Source organism: Myotis daubentonii, chromosome 16 (assembly GCF_963259705.1).
Source record: "Myotis daubentonii chromosome 16, mMyoDau2.1, whole genome shotgun sequence".
NCBI lineage: Eukaryota > Metazoa > Chordata > Mammalia > Chiroptera > Vespertilionidae > Myotis > Myotis daubentonii.
In genome coordinates this window covers 51089998-51116925 of record NC_081855.1, presented here as the reverse complement: position 1 = coordinate 51116925, position 26928 = coordinate 51089998, and the positions used below count along the sequence as shown (strand labels likewise).

The 26928-nt window shown below is 44.6% G+C and overlaps 1 protein-coding gene across 5 annotated transcripts in view; it reads right to left on the bottom strand.

Moving 5' to 3' along the window:
• Positions 1-223: 223 nt before the first annotated feature.
• The window catches only part of KCNJ16 (potassium inwardly rectifying channel subfamily J member 16), a 99345-nt gene continuing 72640 nt past the window's right edge, over positions 224-26928 (bottom strand). For 2 of the 5 annotated variants that reach the window (XM_059671040.1, XM_059671037.1), the window contains exon 2: positions 224-3549. In XM_059671040.1, coding sequence (XP_059527023.1) covers positions 2196-3455 — 1260 coding nt within the window. In that variant the 5' untranslated portion in view covers positions 3456-3549 and the 3' untranslated portion in view covers positions 224-2195. Of the gene's footprint in view, positions 3550-4056; positions 4185-23043; positions 23419-26928 lie in introns of those variants that run through there. The other 3 variants (XM_059671038.1, XM_059671036.1, XM_059671039.1) reach the window with 3 other exon arrangements.

The window sequence follows — 26928 nt, the reverse complement described above, 5'->3', positions numbered from 1 at the left end:
TGCAGAGAAATGCCATTTTGCAGGGAGCCTTCTTGCAATGCTGACAGAAGCACCTAATTGTAATGCGGATGTAGCTATTGCACCAGCTGGTCCAACCCCAGAGAGATGGTTGGTAATTGCAGGCTTTCTCATCCTACGTGACAACAGGGCCACTGTGGGCGCTGCACCAAGGCTGACACAGCGGTAGAGTCTACGCCACCCGAACACAGGCAGGGGCACACACTTTCTGATTTTTGAGATCTTTATTGTTGAGTAACTCATCAGGGTGTCGAAGCATGTGATACATTTCAACAGAAAATCAGAGATAAATATTACAGGGGAATGCCTAGCTTACATTCTGTTCTGGGTAAGAGAATTTGACAAGTTATTGAACGCTGATGTCTCCATTCTGATCCTCACAAAGTGAGGTTGTGGGTCGATGCGGTCCAGGAAGCAAAGGAAAGTGAAAGGAAACTAGATCATGGCTGCAAAGCCCAAATCTAGACGCCCGTGCAAGGGAAAATGCATCTGCGTTCCTGGGGCCAGGCAGAAAGCGCGCATCATTTGTATCTCCAATGCTAAGCTTGCACTTGTGACCTGGACAAATCTCTTATCCATAAAACAGGAATAAGAGATGTGCACATGTTCAGTTAAAAAGATAAATTTGTTGCTCACAGGCAAAAGAAAGAGGGAAAGGAAAAAAGGAAGAAAGGGGAGGAGAGAGGAAAAAGGCAAAAAGGAAAAAAAAGAACACCATTTTATAAACCTATGTATTTTACTTTGATTGGTCATCTTGTAGTATGTGATTCAGATCAAGTTACTTGTGTGCTTTAATTTAAATAGAAAGAGAGAGACTGAGAGTCCCCAGAAAAAGTAAAAACTATGTGCGTGTATATTTATATTTAAATAAAATAAACCAATAAAAAAACTGTGGCATATACTGATTGCCCACTCGGAAATCATGTTAAGAAAACATGCAGATAATTCTGAATGTAGCTAATAACTCTTCAGTTTATGGAGCAAAGTGACTCTTCATCGTAGTGATTGAATTTGTGTTTAAAGTAATTATGGAAATAGAGTATCCAGACATAGCTCATGTCCTCAAGTGTAAGCTATGGGACAGCCCTCAGCTTCTTCATTTTAAAATGTGCATTAAATTACTTTAATTACATTTCACAAAAATCTTCCATTTAAATGATTCTTCTAAATTTGATGGAAAAATTTCTCAAAATCCAAAGTTCAAGTTTTGTCAAGTGACCAAGACAGGCAGCATACATAACTGCTTCCTCGCACAAATAAATACCTTGCCCCCCCCCCCGCCCCCCCAGGAAAGCTGCAGTCCTCAGGGCGCTGCTGAACAGGTTTTCTCCCAGAGCCTGAGAATGTCCCTCGCAGTCCAGGCCCTCACCCTCTCTCTGTGAGCCTGCTCCCTCCCTTGTCCTTGGAGAAGGTAGGAGGAAACCCCCTTGTCAGAAAGCGCTTCCTTATGTCTGCCCTTCCTGGCTGGAGTCAAGCGGGGCATGTGAGGGAGAAATACTGCTCTGAATAACGCCACTGGCTTCTCTTCTGCCTCAAGGTTGGAGGAAAAGCAGCCTGGCACTCACTGAACACTACCTGGGCAAGTGGCTGTGGAGAAATGTCTGAGTTGGTGGCATTGCCTATTCCTCACAGCCGCTACCTCCTCCTGCGGATGCCGAGACACACTGGGGGGCAAGCAGAGGGACTCCATGGGGAAAGCTGATGCCACAGTTAAATATCTCAACATGACAATCTACTAAATGCGTGCCTTGCATGGGTCTTGGTTAGATGGTACGATGTCTTTACACTATGAATTATGATATATGAAATATTATTATTATTGATACTGGTTGCCTGTTCTGTTTTTATTTATTCCAGTATCCTTACCTTCCACCTTTCTCCCCCAAAATGGAACATTATACCTCCAATTGAAGATGCAAGTATATGGAATCATAAAAGGAGATGAAACTTACATTAATCAATTGACGCTTAGTAGCATCCCTAATACAAAATTTGCTAGCAAAAGAAAATTGATTGGATACTACATAATTTTTTATTATCTTTCATCAAGTTTAACCTGCTCTGATAATCAGCATGAAACACAGCTACAGTGTTCTTGTAAAGCCCTGTTTTGTAACTACTTGCCTTAAGGTGACTGGCTAGAGAGCGAAAGGATGGAGTGGAATTACGATGTGGGACTACATTTGGGATTCCACGGAGATTCTGTTTAAAGTCAGGAGAGCCTTCTGGTAAGGGGCTTCCTTACACTCATCCAGGCCAGAGCTGGGGGTCTCCTCGGGGCTTTCGCAGCTGCTGACAATGGCGACGGCACTAAATGACCTTCTCCTGACCTTGGTGTCTGACAGCCCGGATCCTCGGCCTCCGGGGGCCTTTTCCATGTTGTGGAGCTGCTGGTCCTTCCAGTCCAGTTGTTTGGCGCTGCAAAAGGGGGCGTAGACCTCCACGCTCCCCTCGAACTGTAAGCAGTTCACTTTGTAGTACTTTCTCTTCACCTCCAAGACATCGTTGAACCTGTGACCCCAGAGAATCTCCCGGGGGACGTAGGAACTCCGGGACTGGTGGGAGGTCCCTGTGGAGTCGCCCGTGTAGATGAATGTCACCAAAATCTCAAAGTTGTCCTTGGCCACTGCCTTCCGGTCCAGGGAGTACAGAGGGCTCTCATGGTCGATTTCATGAACAATGGTGACCGGTGTGACGAGGATAATCTGGTCATTGACCAACTTGAGGTCTTTAAAGGCCATTGTCATGCGGCCCTCGCTGTCTTCTGTGTAGCGGAGAAGCTGGGCCCGCACGGTGCCTTCCACCACGTGGTTGGGCCGGAAGTCCCCGATCCGCCACATGAGGCAGAGCTTCCCGTCTCTCATGCCGATGAGGGCGAAGTAGCTGAAGCGGATGGTCTGGGCTCTCTTCCGAGCCGTGGCCATCTTGGCCAAGGCCGCTCCGATGATGAAGGTATTGATGATGCAGCCGAGGATGGACTGGAGGATGACGGTGAGCACGGCCACAGAGCACTCCTCGGTGACACAGCGGTAGCCGTAGCCGATGGTGGTCTGGGTCTCCAGGGAGAATAAAAAGGCACCCGTGAAAGAATGGACGTTGTCAACACAGGGCGTGATGTCTGGGTTATTCAGCAGGTCTCCGTGGTGAAAGGCGATCAGCCAAAAGATGGAGCCAAAGATCAGCCAGGAGAGGATGTAAGACAGGGAGAAGATGACGAACATGTGGCGCCACTTGGTGTCGACCAGGGTGGTGAAGATGTCCACCACGTAGCTGCCCCACTCCCCGAAGATGTGCTTGAAGTACACGTTGCAGCTGCCGTCTTTGTGCAGCAGGCGGCGGCGGGCCCGCCTCTTCTCCGCGATGATGTGCTCCGGGGGGTAACCTGGGTACTTGGGGTCCACATTCACGATCGGGTAGCTGCTGCCGTAGTAGCTCATTCTTGCCGATGGCCTGCGGGCATCCAGGTGAGTTTGGTAGCAGAAATAGTTCAAGGCCAGTTGCTTTCTGTTGGTTTGGGTTTCCAGTTAAAACCTGCAAAAAAAAAAAAAAAAAGATACTCACTTTAGCTTTAATTTCTATCTTTATAGTAACTTGCCAAATGTGAAGCAAAGCTATGCCAAACCAGATAGCTAAGACTTGGTTTGAACGCCAGAAATGCTCAGTATGGATTACTCATTTGAGTTTACTAGTAGGATTCAACTCAGCCATTGTAGGAACAAGATAGGAATTAGAGAAAATAACATTTTTATAAATGCATAAACACTATGATTATCCCAAAGGAAGCCTCAATACTTTTTCTGAACCAATGTAAAAAAACATTGTCTCATTCTTATAGCCTCCTTTGGCATGAAGGCATTTAGAAAACAAAACAATCGATAATGCAAAAAGGCAGAGTATGGCTCAGATATTTATCTAGCAGTCTTAGGAGCTTTCTAGCTGTTCAAATCAGGTGGTTTTCCTTAGAAGAAAGCAATCAGAGTTCCCACCTCAGTGTTATAATGTAACTTACATGCGGGTGGCTATGATATAGTCCCTCACCTTGGGTTCCTGCTGCTTCCTCTCTTCCAGGCCGTTCCTCTTCCTGGTGTCCTCCCGGACAGGACAGCACAGAGCTGACTGGAACAGCAGTTCAGATTCAACTCCTTTACCCTACTTCTACCTTTACTCTTGAGAGGGAAAACAAATCTTTCTTAACCCCAGCGGAGTCACAACCCTCCCAGTCCGGCTTCCAATAAGGTATAAAATTGCTGTGCCTTTGTCTCCTAACACCCATCCTTTTTTCTCTCTCTCTTCTTTTTTGGCACTGAGAGCTCTTCTCTTTCTCTCTGAATAGAAGCCCGAAAATTTGCCAAAGTTGCTAATTTTATTTCCCTCTTAAAGGGAGCACACTCACACCCACTCCTCCTTCCTTCCCTCCCTCCTTCCCTCCCTCCTTCCCTCCCTCCCTCCCTCCCTCCCTCCCTCCCTCCCTCCCTCCCTCCCTCCCTCCTCTGTGTGTCCCGGAGGCTCTCACAGTCATCCCCAGGCAAAACCATCTCTGTCCCTCAAAATCCAGTCTTTAAAAAAACACACATCCATACAGAACATACAGTTCCTATCGCTGTTCGCATTCACGGTCTAGGCCAAAGGTTTTCCTGAGAGCAGGTTTTAGAAATCCAGTGTTGAATGGCCTTTGGTTACTTCTGGAAGAAATGAAGACGTCCCTGCAGCCCCCTTTACTGGAGTGTGTTTTCCCCTCAGTCTACCTGTGCTGGCCCGGGGAGGGAGCGTCAGAAGGAGGGGGCACTTGCGAGGACCCCACCACTCTCTGCACTGAAAGATGCAGCCGGAGTCATTACTATTCCTGACATGGAGACCCCCCCACCCCCACCACTGAACCCAAGCAAGGAAACAGATCGCTAAGGATTTGCCCGGCACCTCCCAGCTGCCAAAGCCAGGAAAGAGTTAATTTCCCTCCAGTCACAAGGAATCATTTTTCCTCCTCTCCAGGGATCAGGCCCACTTTACAATAAACACTTTGTTCGATGGACCACTGTGGGGATGGACACTCGGCCAAAAAATCCCGCAAGGCATGGAGGAGTGTCTCTGTCCATCCATCCACCCGCCACCGATCACTTCACCGACCCGCCTGTCTTGAGTAGCCCTCAATCGTGTTTTGGGGAGGTCATTGTATAATTTCAGGATGTGACCCAGGGCTGAGAAAACGCTTACTGGAATGCTGAATGGAAGATATTTCTGCAAATTTTGTCCACAACATATACTGTTCCTTGTAGGGCCCAGCCCAATTTCTCATTAAAAGACGGCTGCCCAGGGGTCCTCAGTCTCCATTCTCTCACCTGGTCATTTGGGGTGGGAGAGGCAGCCAATGATAATCAAAGACTCGTATGTCTGCCCAGTTAGAAGCAGATTTGGAGATAGGGTTGTTTTCCTATTGAACGCTTCCAACCCAGTTCCTTAAAGGGACCTGCACGGATCGTGGGAGTCTGAGAATCACAGAGCACAGCTCATAAATCAAGAGCTACTGTGCGACTCAGAACTTTCCTGCTGCCAAAAGAAAAACGATTTTTATTTGAAACGGCGTTTGGTTGGCATCGTTTGCAATTCCAGTGGTGCCAACAACTTCCATAAATAAGCCACTTTTAAAACACCTCCATCAGTATGCTCATTGGCAAATAAAATTTCAATTAAGACAAGCAACAAGTGAACAAATTTGAGTATGTGGAAAGTGTATTTCTGAATCATGGAATAATTGCAAGGATACAAGTTACAGCTCTGAGAATTCAGCCCCACACCCACCAAGTCCTTCGCTGTAGTTCATGACTTGGGTCGTTAATTTTAATTTTCCAGAAAAAAGCCTTGAGATTCTGGTTAGGGCATACACTTTATTAACCTATTCTTAGATTCTCTACTTATTCAAAGGATGCATTTTTTAAAAGGCGATTTTTTAAAGCTAACCCATAGATCATAACTATTTTCTTTAGTCTAAATTCTCAGGCTACCCAATGAGCAAAGAAGTTTATGGAGGCCCCTTTAACAAATGGCTAGACAAGATAAACATTGATTAATCCAGTTTCATAGATCCTGTTGATTAGAGCACTTTTCCAGTTGTTCACCATCAAATAATAGAGGATTAGGCTTGTTGACTGACTGGGCGGCCTCTATTTAACACTTGTGTTTCTGAGGATTAAAACCAGCTCCACATGTTCTTCAATGCTTTCATAACCATCTCACCACGGACTCCATCATGAAAAAGCATTGGCGGCGTTCTTACTTCTCTATTTCCTTTTGCGTGTTAAGCTCCTTGCCCTTCAGAAACAGAGGGTGGCCATTTCATTGGCTGCAAAATTCTCTTTTTTCAATGAGATTGGAAATGTGATCACTGCCACTACACAACTGTGGGGTGTGAAGTTCAAAAGCACAGGCTGAGTCAGGTCAGGGCCCCCTCTGCGCCAGGTTCCCACTGTCTCTCCAGATCATAATGACAAAGGGAGAAAAAGGACAGCAATTTCTCGGCCCTGACATGGGAGTTCTTTCCAACGTGCAGCCAGAGTAGCAGACGGGGGTGCATCCGGAGACGGCCAGGGAAGCTCGTTACCATCTGTGAAGACACCGAGGGCAGCGGGAAGGTGACCGCATTCACTTCACCCCACAGACACCCGGGGCAGAGCAACTCGGAAGGGACAGCCAAGCCAATCCCGACAGCGACTTTTCTCAGAAGTTCCTTGTATTAAGCTCATGGACAAAAAAAGAAATGCTCCTCAATCCACTGAATCCACTTTGACCTGTGAGGTCTGACCTTCGTCCCCAGTCTCCTAGGTCTTTGCCTGAGTTTGAGGGGAAACCTCTACTGATTTAACTGCAAATGAGCTGCGTGCATGACGGGATATTTCCAACCAAACGAATACTGTCCTGTCTGTCTGATTCTCCATCCCATTCTCCTCATGGGACTCACCGGTTTGCAGCAAGTCTCTGCTATTCTGCCATAGCTTCTCAAATTCAGCTGTTTACCAAGCAGACACCTACTGTAATTAGTTCTCCAAGCTGTGTTGAGGTACCACACAATGCTTCAGGCTTTATAAACCTGTGCCACTTGGATAATAAAATTTGATTTTGTCTTCAGATCTACTTAAGATAAATCTAGTAAGAGTAACTACAAATAATGGTCTAGAGTATCTTTGGTAAAATTCATTGTAATGCCCATGGCCCTTCAGATCTACCAGCACCATTTTTATCATGTAAATGGCTTATGTGAAGTCATCATTGGAAACCAGGTTACTTTCCTGGCAACTATTAGGCACGATAAGTGTCAGTGGAAACTGGAGAGCAACCAGGCAGAGAGCAGAAAGGGTAGCCTACATTCCCAGCACACGCCATTGTCTTTGAGGATGGGCTTGGGTGCCTGGGGAGGGGACAGGAGGGTCAGCGAGAGAAGGCATGGCCAGATGGCACATGGGGGTGGGCTCTGGTTGCTGGGGAGGACAACAGAAGGGGTGTTAATGAGTTAGAACAAAACCCAAACAAGTTAGGTTATTTTGCTCAAAACTCGTCCTACAAGTTGTTGCCTTGGAATTGCGCCTGAGCCTTATCTTGCCTGGAATCCTCTGAAGACACCCAGACACACTGGGGTGGAGCCCATCATTCAGCCACTGAACACCTGCTTCACCCAGGACCTACTCTCCAGGGGACAGCACTGTGTCCTCTTCTTCCCAGCCCTCCCCTCCACCCAGTGCAGCTTCTCAGTGGCCATGGATTTTACCTTTTCCCTGATACAACCCGGTCGTTTCTCCTTCTCAATCAATTTCAGAAAGTTTCTTGCCTGTTACTGACAGGAAAGGAGTCATATGTGTTATGAGGAAACAACTGAACTGAACACTGGTGCTGGGAGGGAGAGGCAGAAACCCCAAGTAGCTGGTCATGTCACCTGGAGACCTTCCATAGCCTAGCTTTGCCTGACATAGTATCCACCTCCCACCGTAACCCTGCCTCACCCACAAAACTGCTGCGCTTCACACAGGAGAAGAAATCTGGGGGCTGGAGGAGGGTTCTCTATTTTCAGGTTGTCAAGATAGTACCCAAGTAACATGAATTATAATACTCAAACTATTCTGGTTTAAAAGTCAAATTAAGAAGTAGTCTGCCCTAGCTGGTTTGGCTCCGTGGGTAGAGCATCAGCCTGCGGACTGGAGGGTCCCAGGTTTGATCCCAGTCAAGGGCATGTACCTTGGTTGCGGGCACATCCCCAGTAGGGGGTGTGCAGGAGGCAGCTGATCGGTGTTTCTCTCTCATTGATGTTTCTAACTCTCTATCCCTCTCCCTTCCTCTCTGTAAAAAATCAATAAAATAAATTTAAAAAATCCACATCTCCTTTGACTGGCAACTCCGCTTAAAAAAAAAGAAAGAAAAGAAATTGTCTGAGATAAAATGATTTTTGTTGTTTTGGTTTTGCACAGAACCCCTGAGTTGGGAAGCAGACCCAGTGCCAAGTCGGCCCTCAGGGCCCTGAGCAACTCGCATAAGTCACTGTCTCTGACCCTCAGTGTCCTCAACCATGGCATGGGGGTAGCACCTGTGTCACCGAGTTACTGGGAGGTTGCGGCGGATAATTAATGGGAGGCCATCTTCACTGTGCCACGCTCACAGTAGTGATTCCATAACTATTGCTCCCACAAGGACTCAGTTTCCCCCTCTGTAAAATGTCAGAGCATCTGTGGGAACCCACCCAAGAGCTTTCCACTTGCTTGACAGCCAGGCAGAAGATATGTGGTTCCCAAGAGCTGTTTTTATTTTATTTTAGGTCAGGGACTGCGCCTCTGTGTCCTACCACTAAGCCACCTGGGCCGCAGCTCCTTCTCTGTCCTTCCACTCCTCCCACAACCCACGGACCGGTCATTATCTGTTCATTTTCACAACTGTTGGCAAATAAGAGGTCCCCTCCTTCCTTGTTCTACACACACACACACACACACATACACACACGTTTAACTTAGTTTAAGAATTGTATTGCTATTTACTCTGAGTAATCCAAGACCGATAAACTTGGCAGGATTTGACAAGTTAAAGAAATTTATAAGGTAATTACTGTGGACAGAAAAAAGGGGATCTATGGAAAGTAACCTCACAGGGTGATCTGATCATAAATCTGTAACTGGACAGGTCATGGTGGGTAGTCATGCCCCAGGCCCAAAACTCTCTAGTAAAAGGTCTACCTTTGCCTTAAGCTCGCCCTGTCCACTGTTCCTGTGCATCTAGGTCAGCCGTGGGCAAACCACGGCCTGCGGGCCGGATCCGGCCCATTTGAAATGAATGAAACTAAAAAAAAAAAAAAAAAAAGACCGTACCCTTTTACGTAATGATGTTTACTTTGAATTTATATTAGTTCACACAAACACTCCATCCATGCTTTTGTTCCGGCCCTCCAGTCCAGTTTAAGAACCCATTGTGGCCCTCGAGTCAAAAAGTTTGCCCATCCTTGATCTAGGTTAACGTGCCTTGGAAATGCCAGAGTAATAGGCCTGGAAGGGGTATTAATCCTCAAGAAAGCACATAATCTTGTTAACTATCCTATAGTCCAATCCCGCCTGCTTTCTCCCACATCCATGTAAATTCCCTGCTTAATTCCAGGTGCAAAAGAAGCTGCAAAACTGTTATTCTCTGGAGTATTAGAGATCTGGCTCCCCAGCATAAGTTGTTACTTGGCTCAAATAAATGCTTATAAAAACGTTTGTACATCACTTCATCACGCTTATTTTTTGACTTAAATGATATGTACATGTTGTACTAAGATGACTCTGAAGGTTTCTAGTTTTTATCTTGAAAACAAGCCTGCCCATCCCTGTCTTGGTTGCATGCCAGCCGCCGCTGCTCAGAATTTACCTGGCTCTGACTGGGCTGGTGCAGAAGTTCAATATTATGAGATCTTATGTCCCTGTAGGAACCACAGATCAACTTCTCCTTGTGTCAGGAAAGTACTTCACCCAAAGGCCTCCAGAATGGCCCAATGAAGAATTTATTACTGATTGTTCCTATTCTTGTTTTGTTTTTACTTTTTTTTTTTTTTTTTAAATTGAGCTCCTATTTGTGTGCCAGACCCACCCATTTTTAGGAATGAGTGAACAGAGTCCCACCTGTATGGAATTTGCATTTAAGGGTTGGGCATCAATAAACATGAAGACAATACAGTGAGATAATCACTGATCTTGGGAAGCAAAGTGAAGTGGTGATGGGGAGAATGGCTGGAGAGAATGGAAGGTGCGGTGTAACAAGGGCGGTCAGAAAGTTTGGCCAGGACCTCACAGTCAGCCCAGTCTCCTTTTTCCCTGGCTCCAGCCTTGGGTAATGCTCTCAGCTCAGGCCTTGTTCTCTGTCCTGATTGTTTGTTTGAGGCCCGTCACTATCTATCTGGTTGTCAAGGCGCGCGCTATTTCTAGGTGTGACCTGGCTGCTGCATCCTTTGTTCTGAGTTCATCTGAAGGCCTGGTTCTCACAGGAACCTCTCATTACAGGAACTCATCAGCATTTTATCGCGGAGTTCAGCATCTCCTGACTGGTTTACAGAACAACCTTTAAGCTTTCCTTGCCACTTTCACCCCAGTGATTATTGTAACCTGAAATGAAAATATCCCTTCTGCTACCACGGGGTGCTGGCAAAGCTCCACCTGGTCCTGCAGTTAAAGGGCAGGAATATGGAGATCAAAGCCTCAGATGACCGCGATGGTTCTACCACATCTTAGCTGTATGATGCCAGCATCTCAGAAATATCTTTATGCTTCTTTGTATTTATTTAAAACACAGGACAATAGCTGACCTCGCAAGTGGATTTTTTAAGGAACAAATGAATGATATAAAAGACTATAAAGCCTAGCACCGTGAATGCACTCATTCCCTATAGTCTTCCTTTAACTCTTAATTTGAATAGTCATTTCTCCTCTGTTTCGATCTGGTCTGGGAGAGGTGGATATCTGAGCTACAATCTGGAAGATGGATGGGACTTCACTGAATAAGAAGAAACAGACAAGGAGTTTCCCGGGCAGAGGAAGAGCATTCGCAGAGGCTCTGTGATTCACGGATGCACAGGGCATGCTTTCCAAAGAACTGAAACTGAGGCGGAGGGCGGGTGTCAGGGGGAGCTGAGTCTGGAAAGAGGGAGAGAGGTGGGACATACATGACCTAGTAGTGATATGATAAAGTTTGCATTTTTAAAAGATCTCTGACTATTCTGTGGAAAATTGGTTGGAGAAATTTAAAAGCAGACATGGTGGAGATAAGCCAGGAAGGTACTCCATTGGCCAGGGAAAGGATGATGGTGGCTGGTATTAGGATGATGCTAGTGGAGGTGGCGGAGGCCACCTGTTGTGACAGTGTTTCTTCACCCTGCATGGGAGCAGGGTCACGTGAAAGTGGAGTGGCCAATCAGAACTTCTTGAGAAGGGACACAGGGTGCTGGGTCCTATTATTCTAGGCAACTACAGGGATTCAGAGGCCAGTGGTGGGCAGCGCACCTAAGTCTCCCTGGTAAAGGGCACAGTAACAGCGCCCAGAGACAGTCCTGAGATAAGATTCTGCCTCACCTCTTGTTTCTGCTCAAATCAGTTTCCTTCTCCTCAGACTTCCTTTGAGGCTGTAAGCTACCTGATAGCTTGTCAGTAATATTTTCTCTGCTTTGTGTAAACCAGGGCTATTTCTGTTGCTTGAAACAGAGAAAATTCAGCTTAATTTACATTTTAAGAATATCTCCAATATGCAAGAGGATGGCCCAATCACCCTCCTTTACTCCTATCATGTAAACTAGCAGCAAGTCCTGTTGGTTGAACTTCGAAGGAGATCTTCATTCTGATCACATTCATCACAGTCCAAACCACGTTTTCAGTGGGCCAGGTCTTCAAATGACCACAACAGCTTCCTAAGAAATCTCTTTCTGTCCCTGCTATACTTCAATCTATTTTTTCTTAAAAAAAAAAAATCAAAATATGGCACTCCTCTGCTTAAAACCCTCTAGTATCTTTCCACTTCAATAAGAGTGAACTGCATAATCTGTATTTTATACAGATTATACATCTGACCTCTCCCTATCTCTGGCAATTCTCTCCTATGTTCTTCTCCCTGTTCAACCTCTAGCATCACTGTATCTGTCTTTTTCACTAACATAGGGGTCAGAAAATTATAGCCTAAGGGCCAAACCTCATTCACTGTTTTTATAAATAAAGTTTTATTGGAATACATGCAGACCACTGTTTATATATTGTCTATGGCTACTTCCTGTCAGGCCCCCAATGCAGTCTTGAGTAGTTGCAACAGAGATCATGTGGTCCACAAAGTCAAACATATTTTCTATCTGAATCTTTACAGAAAAAATTGTTAAATTCCACTCAAACACACACAATGAGGTTCTTGCCTCAGGGCCTTTGCACTTCCTTCTCTGCCTGCAAAGCTGCTTATCATCACTGAAATCTTTGATGTCACCTTTTTAAAGAGGCCTTGACTGATGAGGACTTAAACTAAAACCCTTCACACCAGTTTTGTGTCTCATTAACATGCTTTATTCATTTTAACCCACTTTCCACTACTGACTGAATTACTTGGTTGTTGTTTTTTTGTTTTTTGGCTGGATTGCCCCCTGGACTAGATTGTAAGCTCCATGAGAGAAGGTCCCATTGTCTTATTCACCACTCTGTCCCCAGCAGCTATAGAAATAAGTGGCAGGTAGGCACTCATTAGTTATATTTTGAAGGGATGAATTAATAAATCCTCAAGTGATATAAACTGAGCACTCAGGGGGTTTTAATCCTAGCAGGAGAATTGTCATTGCTGGAACTGCACAAACATCAAGGCTGGCAGGTCTGCCGACACCAGCTCTCAATGCCTTCCATTGACCTTACCTTCCGCCATCCAAGCGGCCAGCTCACACACAGTTTAAAAAAAAACAAAAGAAAGGAAAACTGCATGCAACTATTCAATTATGCCGCAGAACTATCTGGAAATCTGAAGTTGAAAAAAAAATGTGCTTAATACTAAAAAGTGTTCAGTAAAATTTGTTAAAGTAGTGATTAAATTATTAGGAATGTGGTTCTTCTTACGCTAATGCAGGTTATTATACTGTCACATTAAAGATTCATTCACATATAATATACATAGATTTTTCTTGAACTATTTCTGGATATAAGCTGGTTCTATGTGACAATAGTCTATGAACTTGGTACATCCTCTGATCCAGCAATGGCTGTGGTAGCAATTCACCTGAAACACATGATCGTGGATGGGCAGAGAGTTATGGCTAATTGCAGGACTATCTGTAGTAGTGAAAGTTGGCCATGCCTAGCCATCAATAAATGTGGGATTGTTTTATAGGTCATGGTACAATCATATCATTATTGTCTACTTTTAATGTAGCCATTAAAGGTGACACAGTGAAAGAATGATAGGAAAAATGAAACCACTGTTTAGTGGAAAAAATAAAATGGGGCTGTGAAACAGCAGGTACAATATATACTTCTTAAGTTTTAATATATTTAAGCATGGGGTTGGAGAAAAGACTGAGTGACACAACAAAATGCTCGTGTGGCCTTCTCTGCTCGGTATGATAATTTCCCCCTTTTTCTTCTGTTTGCTTATTTACATTTTCTGAAATTTTACAATGAGCATGCATTACTTTCGCAAAAAAAGGAAAATAGGTATTTTCAGCTGGGACTGTTGAAGTGGACCGATTCTCTGGCTGCATACGGGGAAAGCAAACCAACAGCAATCTAAAAGCATTTATTAGCGTGTTGAAAAGGCAGCTATAAATAGCCCAGAGAGGCAGACAGTCTTACAGACGTTCAAAGTCAGACACTGATGCTGTAATTTTTGCTGGAACAATCCACAGAAACAAATATAGTGACATTTAATTCATCTAAGTAAAACCAGATCTCATTTAAAACAAGGAAGGGGGGAGGGGGATCAGAGGGAGTTTGGTCAGATTTGGCCACGGGGGACCAATTGGAGAGATCATGAAAGCAGCTGGGAACGAACTGGGGGCACACGAAGCCGAGTTAAAATTAAACAGGCACCCAATGCAGCCCCCCTCCCAGCACCCCTCTCCTCCCTTCCCCATTCCAAAACATATTAAACTCCTAATACCTTCACTTCTTGGCTTGGTAGACCAAAATCTGTTTTTGGAATCTTTCTTTTATCTTAATATTTTCAATAACTTTGGAAAAAAATGTTAAAAATTGTGCTGTTTTGTAACTTTACTACTTTAAGGTCTATGTTGATAGACTTTTAAGACTCAAGTAAATGGTCCTTTGAAATGGATAAATTGGAGGACAGCAATTAGATATTCATGATGTAGACTTGCCTAAATAGCTGGCCCTAGCCAGTTCTTAGTAATTCATATTCATGAACTTCAAAACTTCATTTGGATGCCCCTACACACAGTCTAGTATGTCAGTGTTTTTCAAAGCATAGTCTTCTAACAATCTGCTTCTGAAATCCTAGGGGGCATGTTACACCTTGGATTTCACTCCAAATATTCTGATTGCCCCCCCTCCCCCGCCCAGCTGTTTCTTATATATCCTCAAGATGGAAATCTACCTTAAAGTCTCAAGAACAGAGAGGCTGGATCTGACAGACATGAGGCAGTTCAGATGCCTACTTGATTTCTGGTAAGACTAACTGCATGTCTGCAAAAGTTACTCCATAGGACTGCATGGCAGGGTTAAATGAAGTTGTGTCCCCAACCTCCTTTCACAGTAACTTGTGTTTAATACATATGTAACTGTAATGCTTATAGCTATGAGTACAGTTCATTCAAATGCAGATCCAAGTGAAGGGAGAGAGAGAGAGAGAGAGAGAGAGAGAGAGAGAGAGAGAGAGCGATATTATGCCAGTTTTTCCCCATGAATTATTGATTACCACTTGCCCAGACTTGTTGGAATCTTCCCTTCTAGCACCTGGCTGCTGTGACATCATCCTCAGGGAGATATGACAGGGAGGGTGGCCAGAAAACACACATGTATCATTCAGAACAGAAGCCATTTTGCACTAGTACCTGCTTTGCCTTCTAAATGCTGGGTTACCTATGACTGTGACCTTTGATAGCTCCCATATAGTTTGGTTTGGGGGCTGCGGTGGTTGAATCTGACTGTCCGTTCCCAAACCACTGTAATTTATGGAAAGCATATGTGCCGTGGCTTCTGACCTCTCCAAGTTCAGTATTGATGGTATTCCAACAGAAAGCCAAGTCCTATCTTGCTGTTTTCCCATCTTGTGAGCACTACCTGCAAAGTATTCTCTTTGTCAATTTGCAGAGAGTCTATTTATTAGTCTATTCAATCTGCTGGGAATCACTGAACTCACACATGTGATTTGCTTGTAGATCAGGAACCCCTTGGATAGTGTCTATAACTTCTTTGACCTTTAAATGATTGAGTTCTGTTTTAAGCTCTTAAAATGAAAACTCAAGTGGGCTTTATTACGGAGGAAAGTAAAGTGACTGTTATTGGCTGTTACCTCATTCCAATTTTCCCTTGTGGACATAGACAAATTGAGAAGGCCTTAAAATACAGGACAAAAGATCTCCATAGGAAGAGGCAGAGAGAGAGCCTATTAAGACAGAACCTTAAGCAGTGTGTGGCCGATCATAGGAGATTAGCCTTCTATTAGCCTGCACCTTTGCAAGGGCACTTGGCACAAAAGCATTGCCATTGACTACAGATGATGGAAGAGGTAGGTGGCTGATGGAAGTCAGAGCATTCGATAGGCTCTTGAATGTCCCTGTGTTTCATTTTCTATACTTGCTCCACCATGTGTTCTTGTGTCTCCAGCACAGTGTGATACAAGAAGAATGAGTCTTCCTACTGAGTCAGAGGTTTTGATTCTTCATCTATGAATGCCTGTACAAGCAGAGGTGACCACAGTGAGTGATACCGAAAAAGAGAAGTGGCCTGTTCCCAGCATCTCTTAGGTTGGATGTTTCATTGTGCTGGGCACTGAGGAGCTCAGGGAGGGGCAGATAGCACTTTCCCCTTAAACCTGGTGGTAAGATGTGAAAACCTTCACTGTGAGATACTCTATATTTATTTAAGTACTAGAGGCCCAGTGCATGAATTCGTGCACGAGTGGGGTCCCTCAGCCTGGCCAGTGATTAGGGCCGGTGGGGGGACCCGCCGGCTGGGGGGAGGGACCACGGGAGGTTGGCCAGCTGTGAGAGGTTAGCTGTGGGAATGCACTGACCACCAGGGGGCAGCTCCTGCGTTGAGCGTCTGCTCCCTGGTGGTCATTGTGCGTCACAGCAATCGGTCGACCAGTTGTTTGGTCGTTTGGTTGCTTAGGCTTACATATATATATACCAATGCTTGTAAAGGAACACGCAAACAGCCTTTATGAATTCTTTAAGTCTGTCAACATTTAAACATCCGAGACAATGTGCGAACTGTCACTGAGGGTTGTGAGGACTGTTGCTGCCCTTGAGGAGGTCAGTATTGCCAAGGATACTATGGACATTCTATCAGAACAGCCTGCCAAGAGCACAAACTCTATGGCAGAATACCATTAAAGTGGCATGATGCTGTGGGTCCAAAAGGAAGGTGCTTAGGTTTGAGATCTTTCTTGGCAGGTGCTGTAGGGTTCAGAACAGGTCACCCCAAGTTGTGCAGACTGTTTTGAGCTAAAGGCAACTTTAGTCACATGCTCAAGAGAAAACTTCTGTCCCTTCCTTAACTACACAGAAGAACTTGAATTAGGGGCCTTGTTCATAATAAGGGATGATCAGACATAACCTCCTCCACCTATTGATAGGCAGGACAAACTTCTTATCATCCTGCACCTTTGATGCTCCCAAGGCACCTTGTGTTATCCCTAGCTCAGGATGTCTTATATACCTCTGTTCTCTTTCTACCTCTAACCCTCTCCTAATGTGGGGTTTTTGACACTCCCATGTATTCTGGGTTCCCGTACATATGCATGCATTAAATTTGATTATTTTCTTTAGCTGATATGTCTCATGTCTATTTGATTATTAGATCCTGAGGTAGAGGGAAGTTTGTTCCTCCCCCACAGTGCAAAGGAGCTTTTCCAGCATTCTGCTTTTGTGGTTAATTCTTGATTTTCTAGGCTAATGCAGGAAGATGGTGCCATAGGTAAGCCACAGAAGGAAAGCACTGAGCAATCGATTTGCATTTGGCTTGGAATAAATCATTTGCTTTGGAAAGAATGCCCCATTTCTGTGCATGGTAGGCTATTAAAATGATTTTCTGTTCCTTGAATTCAAGCTGTCAGACAAACAGGATGCAATCAAGGGGAACATTCTGGGTGGTAGAGCAAAAGGCAGTTTGGGAGTTTTTATTTTTAATCCCTCGGGCTAATTCATCCAGCAGATAATCTGCCTATGGAAATTTGAGTGGTGTTTGGTTTGAACAAATAGATTTCCCACATTAAAATCAAAATTCACCCCTAGCCAAAAATGCAGCAATATGGAGAAAGATTTCTAATATGTTTTGAAAATTAAACATTTTTTAGCTGCTGATTTTATTAAAATTATTTGTAACCATTATAAATGCAGCCGGCATGGCCTCCCTTTTATTTGAGGCTGATTGGAGGAGGGGATGGTAAGAAATGTTTTATATGGTAATAAAATTAACTTTTCTTTCAACTTAATCAGAATGCCACTTTGCACCCATGTAGGATAGATAACATTTATTCAACAGATGAGCTTTGGCAATACTGCAGAACTTTAAAATCTTAACAGAAAGAATATGCTATGAACTAAGATCATTTTTTCCATTCTAGGACCAGAGGAAGAAATATTGGCTTTGTAACTGAGAAATGTAAACATTATTGGCATTTGAATCCCCACATGTCATGTAACTTTCTTGTAGAAACAGATGGGATGCTCTCATTGGAAAAAAAAAAATTAGAAGGCAATCCTCAAATCAGATTTTCAGCAACTTGTGAACAGCCCATGCAGTTTCTCAAGCTATGAACATTTAAGAGGAGAGACATACTAGTCACTCATATTTGGCTAAATGGCGCCAACAGCTCACGAAAACTAAAATGTAAGATGAAAACTAAAACTAAAATGCCACTGCTCATTCCACAGCACCACCAACCCGGAGTTTCCATTTGGTTCTTGGTCCCAGGGCTACCTTGGTGTGAAGACATATCGATATGCCTGTGCCATCAGGCAAAGCTGGTCTCCACTCATTCTCTCCGGCAGGGCCGTTCATCACCTCCTTCCCTGTCATTCTATTCAAAGAACGCTGTTTGTATGGAAGTGACACATTGGGATTTGTGACCTTGCCCGTGTATGGGCATATTTCCCCAGTCCCTTTACCCAAGGAGATTTTCCTGTCAGTTCAACAGAAGACACTAATCAAAATCTCAACTATCTCAACAGTGACAGCTGGGGAACTGAAAGTTCCACCACGCGGTTCAGTGTGGTGCAGCCTTGCAGGTCCGGCTCACAGACCTTTTGTGATGCTGACCGAGGTTTCCCTGTGTGCGCCCAGCTCTCACTTCCGGTGACATCTGCCCCCCAGTCTGGCTGGGCCTCTTCTTTCAGAGCCTCAGCACTGTGCCACTTGCCCCTCATCCGAACAATCCTGAAAAGTTGGTGTCATTCTATCTCTCGTGTCTTGTCCATTTGCAGACTAAATCTTAGAGAGATGGAGTCTTCACTGTATGTCAGAGAGTTGGAAAGTGAAAGAACCGGGATTGTGTCCCACGTCTGCATGACTAGATTATAAATGGTGCATGAAGACTAAGGTCATGTTTTTGGAGGTGCATATCTTTTGTATATAATAAGGCTCCAACCAGATTCTAGAATTGAGATTATGTGCTATTCCTGGGACTCCAAGCACCAGGGATGCAGGGAGATATTTGGGGATCTGTGGTTGTTTGCCAGCTTTCTTGAGATAGGTCTACACACTCTAGGAAAAAGCTCAGCTCTTGAATTGCACATCAGTATACACAAGCACAAGGGACCTTCAACGAGCAAAAGGCCACCTGACGGAGCCATTAAGAATCTGAAAAAGTGTCAGCCAGAAAAGAGGCTCCAGAAAGAGCTCATTGGGTGATGCTGTTTTGTGGCGAAGAACGCTTCCAATGGTGAGACTACGCAACCAGGTGGGCTGGAGGGAACGGTTGTTGCCTTTAGACACACTTTGGAAATACTTGGAAATACGCCAAAGTGTCTGAACACAAAGGGAAAAACAATGGAATGTGGATGATGTCACGGAGCATCCTGAGGAAAGCAGCAAGGGTAAAGCTTCCTACTGCTTGGATCCAAAGTCCACACTTATTTTGGCATGAATTCCTTCTGCAGCCAGAAACCTGACTCTTACGGAGTGATCAGTCTTAATCATAAGGGCTCAGTGCTGAAGAGAAGGTGTGTGAGTGTGTGTGTGTGTGTGTGTGTGTGTGTGTGTGTGTGTGTGAGAGAGATCTGGTTCCTGACATGGGAGTTAGAGCATCAACATTCCCCCACACATGTTGTAGGTAGTTTATGATTTCAATGTAATTAGGCAAAGGCCATTTTCACTGAGGGAGACAGAAAATTGGCTTGCTTTCCTCAAGGGTGTTCTCCAACTGTGATCAGAAACCTGCCTTCTCCTCCAATAATAATGGTGATTCTGGGCCCTCCTCTGGCTGGGGAGAGACTGCCCAGCGTTATTCCAAGAGGGCTAGCCAATTCTTAGAAATGGAAGGACCCAGCCCAGAGCGTGCTTTTGCTATACAGAGCCTTACCTCCTCTCTCTGGCCCCCATATCCAAGGAGGCAAAATTCTTCTGCCTTAATCATCCAGGGCCAGGTACTGAGCAACTAGGAACCACCCCCATAGCCCAAAGCCTGCCAAATTATTTGAACTGGCCAATTATAAACTATTCACCCCGGCCTGCCTTTCCTTTCCGTGCAAACCCCGACAGAGACCATGACCTAGACCTTCCCCTCACTCCTATCTCCCACCTCCTGACCACCTGGTGTCATTCCCCTGAGGTCTTCTGTGGCATGCCACGGCTCCTGTCCTGAGGACCTATGAATATAATAAACTTCATTTTTCCTGAGCCCTGACGCCATCTCCTCTTGTGGCCACACCTGACTGGCTCTCTTAAAAAAGAATACAAAACAACCTAAGGTGGTGAGGTGGGGATGGAAAAAAAACATTTCCATCTTCATTTAAAAACAAAACAACAAAAAAACTGCACATGGGTAAAGAATGTATTATCATTAGAGTCTAGAATTTTTAAGAAGAATTATTTTGTAATCCTCTCCTGAGGATATGTGCATTGAGAGGAAGGGAGAGGGAGAGAGAGAAACATTGATCAACTACCTCCCCCATGCATCCCAACCAGGGATCGAACCTGCAACCTAGGGATAGATCCCCACAACCTTTTTGGTATAGGGGACAATGCTTCAACCACTAAGCCACCCAGCTGAGCTAGCGTTTTTTTTAAGTGGGAGTAGTATCTTCCTAAAACTGCAGATGGAAGGCAGTGTCCTGTGAGTGTTTTAGCCATGGGAGGTCATTGCCAAGGCTGGTCTAGCGACTGGCCTGGCAGAATACACCACTCACAGCTTCTCACTCTGTAGCCAGTGGGCCCTGTGAGCTCAGAGAGTCACCCCCATAGCCTGGAGACAGTGTCAATGCCTTCGTAAGCGTCAAATGTGACATACGTGGCTTAATAGGGGATATAATGGCCAGATTCCTCAGGTCAAAGGCCAAGAATTTAGGATTGACCTGGAGTGGGCATTGGATGGGTGGACGCAGGCCCAGCTCTGCCTGTGGGAGGACAGAGCTCAGGAAGCTGCTGGAGGGCAAGGTAGAGAAGAGTGATAGGGCTCCAGTCAGGCAGCCATTCGGCCACCAGGGAGAGGCAGGGACAAGGGAAGGGAAACACAGAACTGGGAGCTGAACAGAGGGGAGAGCCTTAGATTTGACTTTGGCATCAGACTGATTTCTGTTTGAACCTCATCCCTACCATTTACATATATGAATCCAGACCAGTTACTCTACCTCTGATCCCCATCTCTGGGAAAAGGGCAACACTGAGAACCCACTCAGATAACCCTGTGTAACAGCAGGTGCCCATCAATGCCAGTTTCACAGGAAGCTGATCACGTGGACAAAACAGACGCTTTGCCTCAGCTGATCGGAAACAGCCACTGTGACAACCACAGAGGCAGACGTTAGGATTTCTAAAGCTCCCGACGTGAAGTGACTGGTTTGTCTTTATTAAATTATGTATAGAATGTCCCTGGCCCTCACTCTCTTTACCGTATTACCCTCAGGCCAGCCCATCCCAGCATATCTTCCCAGACCTCAGCGGCATGGCTGGCCTGCGGGGAATGGGCTCCACAGAGGGGCGAGGCAGCGGGGAGGAGAGGAGGGTAGAATGTGAGGTCGGGAAGCTGCCAGCTGAACACCACTGGTCAGAAAACCTCACCAGGAGCAGGTCTGGGCTGGTGTACACTGCCTCTGACATCGCAATGGTATTCCACCTTCCTCAGTACAAAACTGCATCTGCTTTGTATTTTCACAAACCTGAGAACAAGAGGTATGTTTCTTGGAGTTGAGTCAGTTGAGATCTGATTCTGGGCTCAGCTATTGTATCAGTTTCCCTCCTCTCTGAAACAGCTAATAATTATCATCTTCACTTAGTTTGTTCTCTCTAGGCTCCAGCTACCCTGTGGAATGAGATGAAAGAATATCGAAGAGGTGGAGATAATTAAAGGCTTCCTAGAGGAGACAGAGAGGTGAGGCAACTTGGAAAGGTCACACTGCCTTTAATAAGTCACCAGTTTGGGCTCTACCTTCAGGACTATGGGCTTTCTGATCCTCTGGCAGTAATGCCCCCAGCTCCTTCTGAGTTCTCAGAATGATTTCACGGCTCTTAGCAGGGAACGGGTTTTATATAGAAAAGCTTAGAGAGTTTTATAGGTAAGTCATGCTTTCGGTTAAACCCCAGGCCACACCCAAGCAGTCCCGGAGCTTCCGAGTGGACAGCCTGCAGTATCTCCACCTCCGCTCCCCCCACTTGTACAATGATTTTCACCCCACGTGCTGCACAGTTTTTAAAACACACAGCTACTTGGCTATTTAGTCAGGGCACGGTCCTCTTTCCCCTTAGATTGTCAAATGAAAGAAATGATAACAGCCAACACAACAATAGCCGTCCATATGAATGAATCCAAATCATACCTAATTTTTTTGTCAGATCAGCGAGACATATTTTTTTGGTGTGCCGCAGAATTGTAGTAATTTGTTTAACTAGTCTGTCTGTGCCACGGAATGAGAAAGGTTGGGAATCGCTGTACTAGCGACTTGGAAACCTGAAGATGTGGGACGTGCCAGGAGTTACCTACTCCATAGCAACAATTCTGAGTTGCAATGGAAGGGCGGCCATGAGTAGAAGAAAACTGTCAGAAATCAGAAAGCCGGTGCCTCGATGCCGACTTAGACTTCAGAGTTTGAGGAGCTGATTGTTTATGGAAGTGACCTGTCAGCAGGTGGTTTTCTTTTCTTTCTAATGAGCCATTACAGCATGTCTGTCTATATCTTTAGTTGTAAAGACGCGATTAATTACAGACCAATGACAGCATACTTTACCACACAGTTTCAAATTCTCAATGCCACTCTGTTGTCCCCTCAGAGCCATGGAAGAGTGACAGAGACATAAAAAGAGACGGTTTTATGAATGATCATTTCCACAGGAAATTAAAGACGCACCCTTTTCCACATTGCTCCACGTCACTAAGTAAAGCTCGGCCGGCTAAGCCATCATGTTTTTAGTCTCTGAATGTTACTTCCCTTGACTGATCTATAAATGGCACTAACACTCTTCATCAGTTTGGTCCAGTGCTCCCCAGAGATGATATGAGACAAAAAGACTCTTCCCAGCCATAGACGGTGCAGCAGTAAAGCCTGCCTACTGAGCCGAAGGAAGCACCATTCAGGTGCCTCTTAGCAGGCATTCTACAAAACAGAATGAGCTTAAGAGAGCAGGTGCGCAAGGGGCTCAGGCTTGAATCGCTGTGTAACCCACCACATGGTCTTACCTTAATTACGGATAATGAAGTTTAGGTCCAAACCCCATGGCCTTTTCATCTTGTAAGAGGGCCGCAGCGAGGCACCTTTTGTCTCTTCTTCCTCGGGCTCTCTCTCTCAAGCTGTCAGCACCTACCGCCATGGAGATGAGAAAGCCCACAGGAGAATCTCGCTCTTCTTTGCCTTTCCGGGAGCATTCACCACACACAAAGGCCACTGAGTTCTGCTTCGCTCTAGTGAATCAACACTTTCTTTAACGGGTTCCCATGCCTACACGAGTGGACAGCCTTGCCAACGGTGGCTCACAAAAAACAAGAACCAAGAAGAAACAGCCTCCCCACTGCCTGTCTACATCTTTGTTTTTCAATCCTATTCAATAATAAAAATCTCCCCCAAATAAAAAAAAATGGCCAAAAATTCCCCCTAACTTTCTCACTGTTCCAGAGGGCTGGACTGTCTCTTATGAAGACCTCCAGGTCTTGTACAACTTCTTCCCAGTGTGTCTTTCTTAAATGTAGGTGCTCTATTACTGTCATTCTAAAGATTTTTCTGTGTAAGTACACACCCTGTGTAATCCTACACCCAAAGCAAACAACTTCTTGCCCAACATCATTTCATTTGGGTTCTGAGGAAGTGTGTGACCCTAGAAGACCAGTGATAACCTCAGCGGTGGTTCCAAGGACAACGTTTAGATGTTTTTTTCTGAGAAGTTGGTATTGTTTTGTGCCTTGTTTGCCTCTTGTACATTTGGGATGAGGGAGAGCCTTGGCTTCTTAGTCAATGTCCATTATTTACCCACAAGGAAGGTTTGTAATTTGGGTCAAGAGAATGTTGACATGTGTAAGAAATCAAGTGAATGCTGGTGTCATTTACTGAGATGATGGGACTGGGAGAGAAGAGATTTGAAATGGGGGACTCAATAGCTGAGGTTCTGTTTTGGTAATAGCATATGCTCTCTGACAACCAAATGAAGATGTCAGGTAGACAGTATATTATTCTGGAGTTGAAAGGAGAGATCCAGAACATAGGTACAAGATGGGAAGTTATCAGTATGTACATGGTATTTAAAACCATGAACATGGACGGGGCCACAGCAGAGAGAGAGAGTAGTTAGAAGAGATGGGTTCCAATGATGAAGCCCTGAGCAACCCAATCTTAAGTTGGGAAGATGAGGAAGATCCAACAAGGGGTCCTGAGAAGGAGAATTGCTTGAAATGGAAGGAAAACCATGATGTGTGGTGTGAAGTGAGGAAAGTGTGACAAGAGAAAGGAGTGATCATCTGTCAGAGATAAAGGAAGGTCAAGATGAGGACTGAGAACTGACCACTGGATGTGGCAATGTGATGTCACTGGTGACTCTGTTGAAAGATGTGTCAGTAGAGTTTGGGAGGCAAATGCCTGATTGGACTAGGAAGAAGGTGGAACAAGGTGAGCGGAAGTAAACACAATATGCATCCCATTTATTGGGAGTTAGGCTGTCAGATGGAGTAGAAAACCATGATGATGGATGGGAAGGGATTTGGGGTTCAAGAGAGATTTGCTTTTCATGAAGGGAGCTTTTTACTTTGCGTTGTTTTAATGTGGGAGATGTTATAATTCATCAGATAAAATGTTGCCAAGTTATTAATTTTTAAGTAAATGTCCTACAATTACTCTTGTGTGTCATTTCTTTTAAAAATAAGTATGTTGGCCTGGCTGGCGTGGTTGAGAGTCAACCTAGGAACCAAGAAGTCACGGTTGGATTCCTGGTCAGGGAACATGCCTGGGTTGTGGGCTCCATTGCCAGTGTGGGCTATGCAGGAGGCAGCTGATCAATGATTCTCTCTCATCATTGATGTTTCTATCACTCTCTCCTTCTACCTTCCTCTCTGAAATCAATAAAAATATATTTTTTAAAACAGTATTTTGGGTACTTCTGAAGAAGGTATCCTGTTTGGTCTCTTGGGTTTACTGCAGAATCCACATGATAATCAAAATGATTAATTCCATAAAGAAATACAAAATATAGAAAAAGAGCCTGACTCCTACATGGCACAATGTAGAAACTGGGTAATGGACAGAATTATTTGTTGTAGCCTGATTTTCCATAGCCAAGGACAAGTCTTAAGTTTTCTCATACAGCTTCAGCCACTGCTGACACTATGCCTGCAGACAGATCCACACCAACTACAAGTTCCTATAGTTCTAATTGCCTGGCTAATACAGGGAACAGGGGAAGTGTCTGCAGTCCTCACTACTAAACAATGTGTTCCTCTTCCACTCATTATAAAAGTCTCTCCCCCTACCTGAATTCTAGTTACCTAAAGGAGCGGCCATCAACCGGTGGTCCACGGGCCACTGGTAGTCCGTGAGATCCAAAAGGTTGGCGGCCGGTGATCTAAAGCACACTGGTTTATTTTCTTCTCTTTGGTCAAACTGTGCTAAAGTGGAATAGATTTCAAAATCTGGAACCAGAAATAAATCAGTAGTAAGTTGGTTAGCATATACTTCCTCTCAAATCACTTCATTTTAAAATTGAACAGTGAGAATTAATAAGAATGTCTGTTTGGGTTATTTTCTTTTTCTCTTGATTTTGAATGAATTGGTTTTCTGGCTGGTTGTTGCACCAACTCCCAAACACACATATTACCAAGCAATGACCTGTGAAAACTGCCAAAATGTCTGTGCCAGGCACAGTCAGAGGAGGATTCAATTCAAAATGTGAACCCTCAGAAGAACATTAACACAACAAGAATTCATTGCTTGATATCCTCTCAAGTTGGCCCTCAGTCTCTGATTAAGCATTTTCATTGACAAGAATCTCACTGACCCTTCACATGTCTGTTCCTGTTTGATGATGATTCAACTCTACCAACGAGGAAGTCCTTCCTTAAACTCAGATAAAAATATGTCTCCCTGTAGCATTCACAAGACTTTCCTGTCCTCGTGCTCTCCCTCTGCAGAATATGTTGTATACTAGCCAAAAGCAGTTCTTCAGACAAAAAAAAGAGATAATAACTTTATAGTTGCTTCTTATCTCCTAACTCAGTCTTTACTTCTTCCATTGAAAAAGCTACAAAGCATCCTATTATTCCTGATATGCATATTGATTATTTAATTTGTCCTTTTTGAGAGCGACAAGGGCATGGTCAAATGCTAAAATGATGAATCATGAAGGCAACAGGTGCCAACCAGGGCTGCTGGCAAATTGTAAGAGTGGGCTCTCTGCGGGGGATGGGTAGAGTTTTCCAATTCCTGTGGTGCAAATACTCCATCCATGGCCAATTTCAAATGACTGAGGGGACTTCCCTGGATGTGGAGTTGGTAAGGGGTGTGCGCAGCCGGCTCTTGTGAGCTGATACGAGTCGGCTCCAGCACAGCCCTGTGTGATGAGACATGGCAGGGTTTGCTCAACATCCTAACGTCCTGGTTGTTCTCCTCTGAATATCTTTTTACACATCCAGCCCAGAATCAGTCTCAATTCCACTTAAAATTCAACTGCAAATGTCCAATTCCATCAAAATCCGACTTCAAAGCATCTATGAATGTGTGTGTGTGTGTTTGTGTGTGGTGGGGGCATACAGAGAAAGCCTCTAGCTTCTAATATTTGGATCAGAAAAAAAAATTGCTCTTTAGTTGATAGATTAGGGAACATGCTCATTAAATTATATATACCAGTACACCCTCATTAAAGTTGTCATTTGTTTAATGGAATGAAAAAGAAATGGGTTTAAAGAGGGATACTGCAAAAAATGATTTAGAGTTTTAAATATTCCCATATAATTCAGTAAACATTTATTAAGTCCTTATGACACATTAAGGAAACTATAAACATTCCATTTAAAACTCTACTAGTGAATAGATTTGTTCTTATGTTTAGCCTTTTTCTCTCTTGGGTAGGCTCCCACTTTCTTACA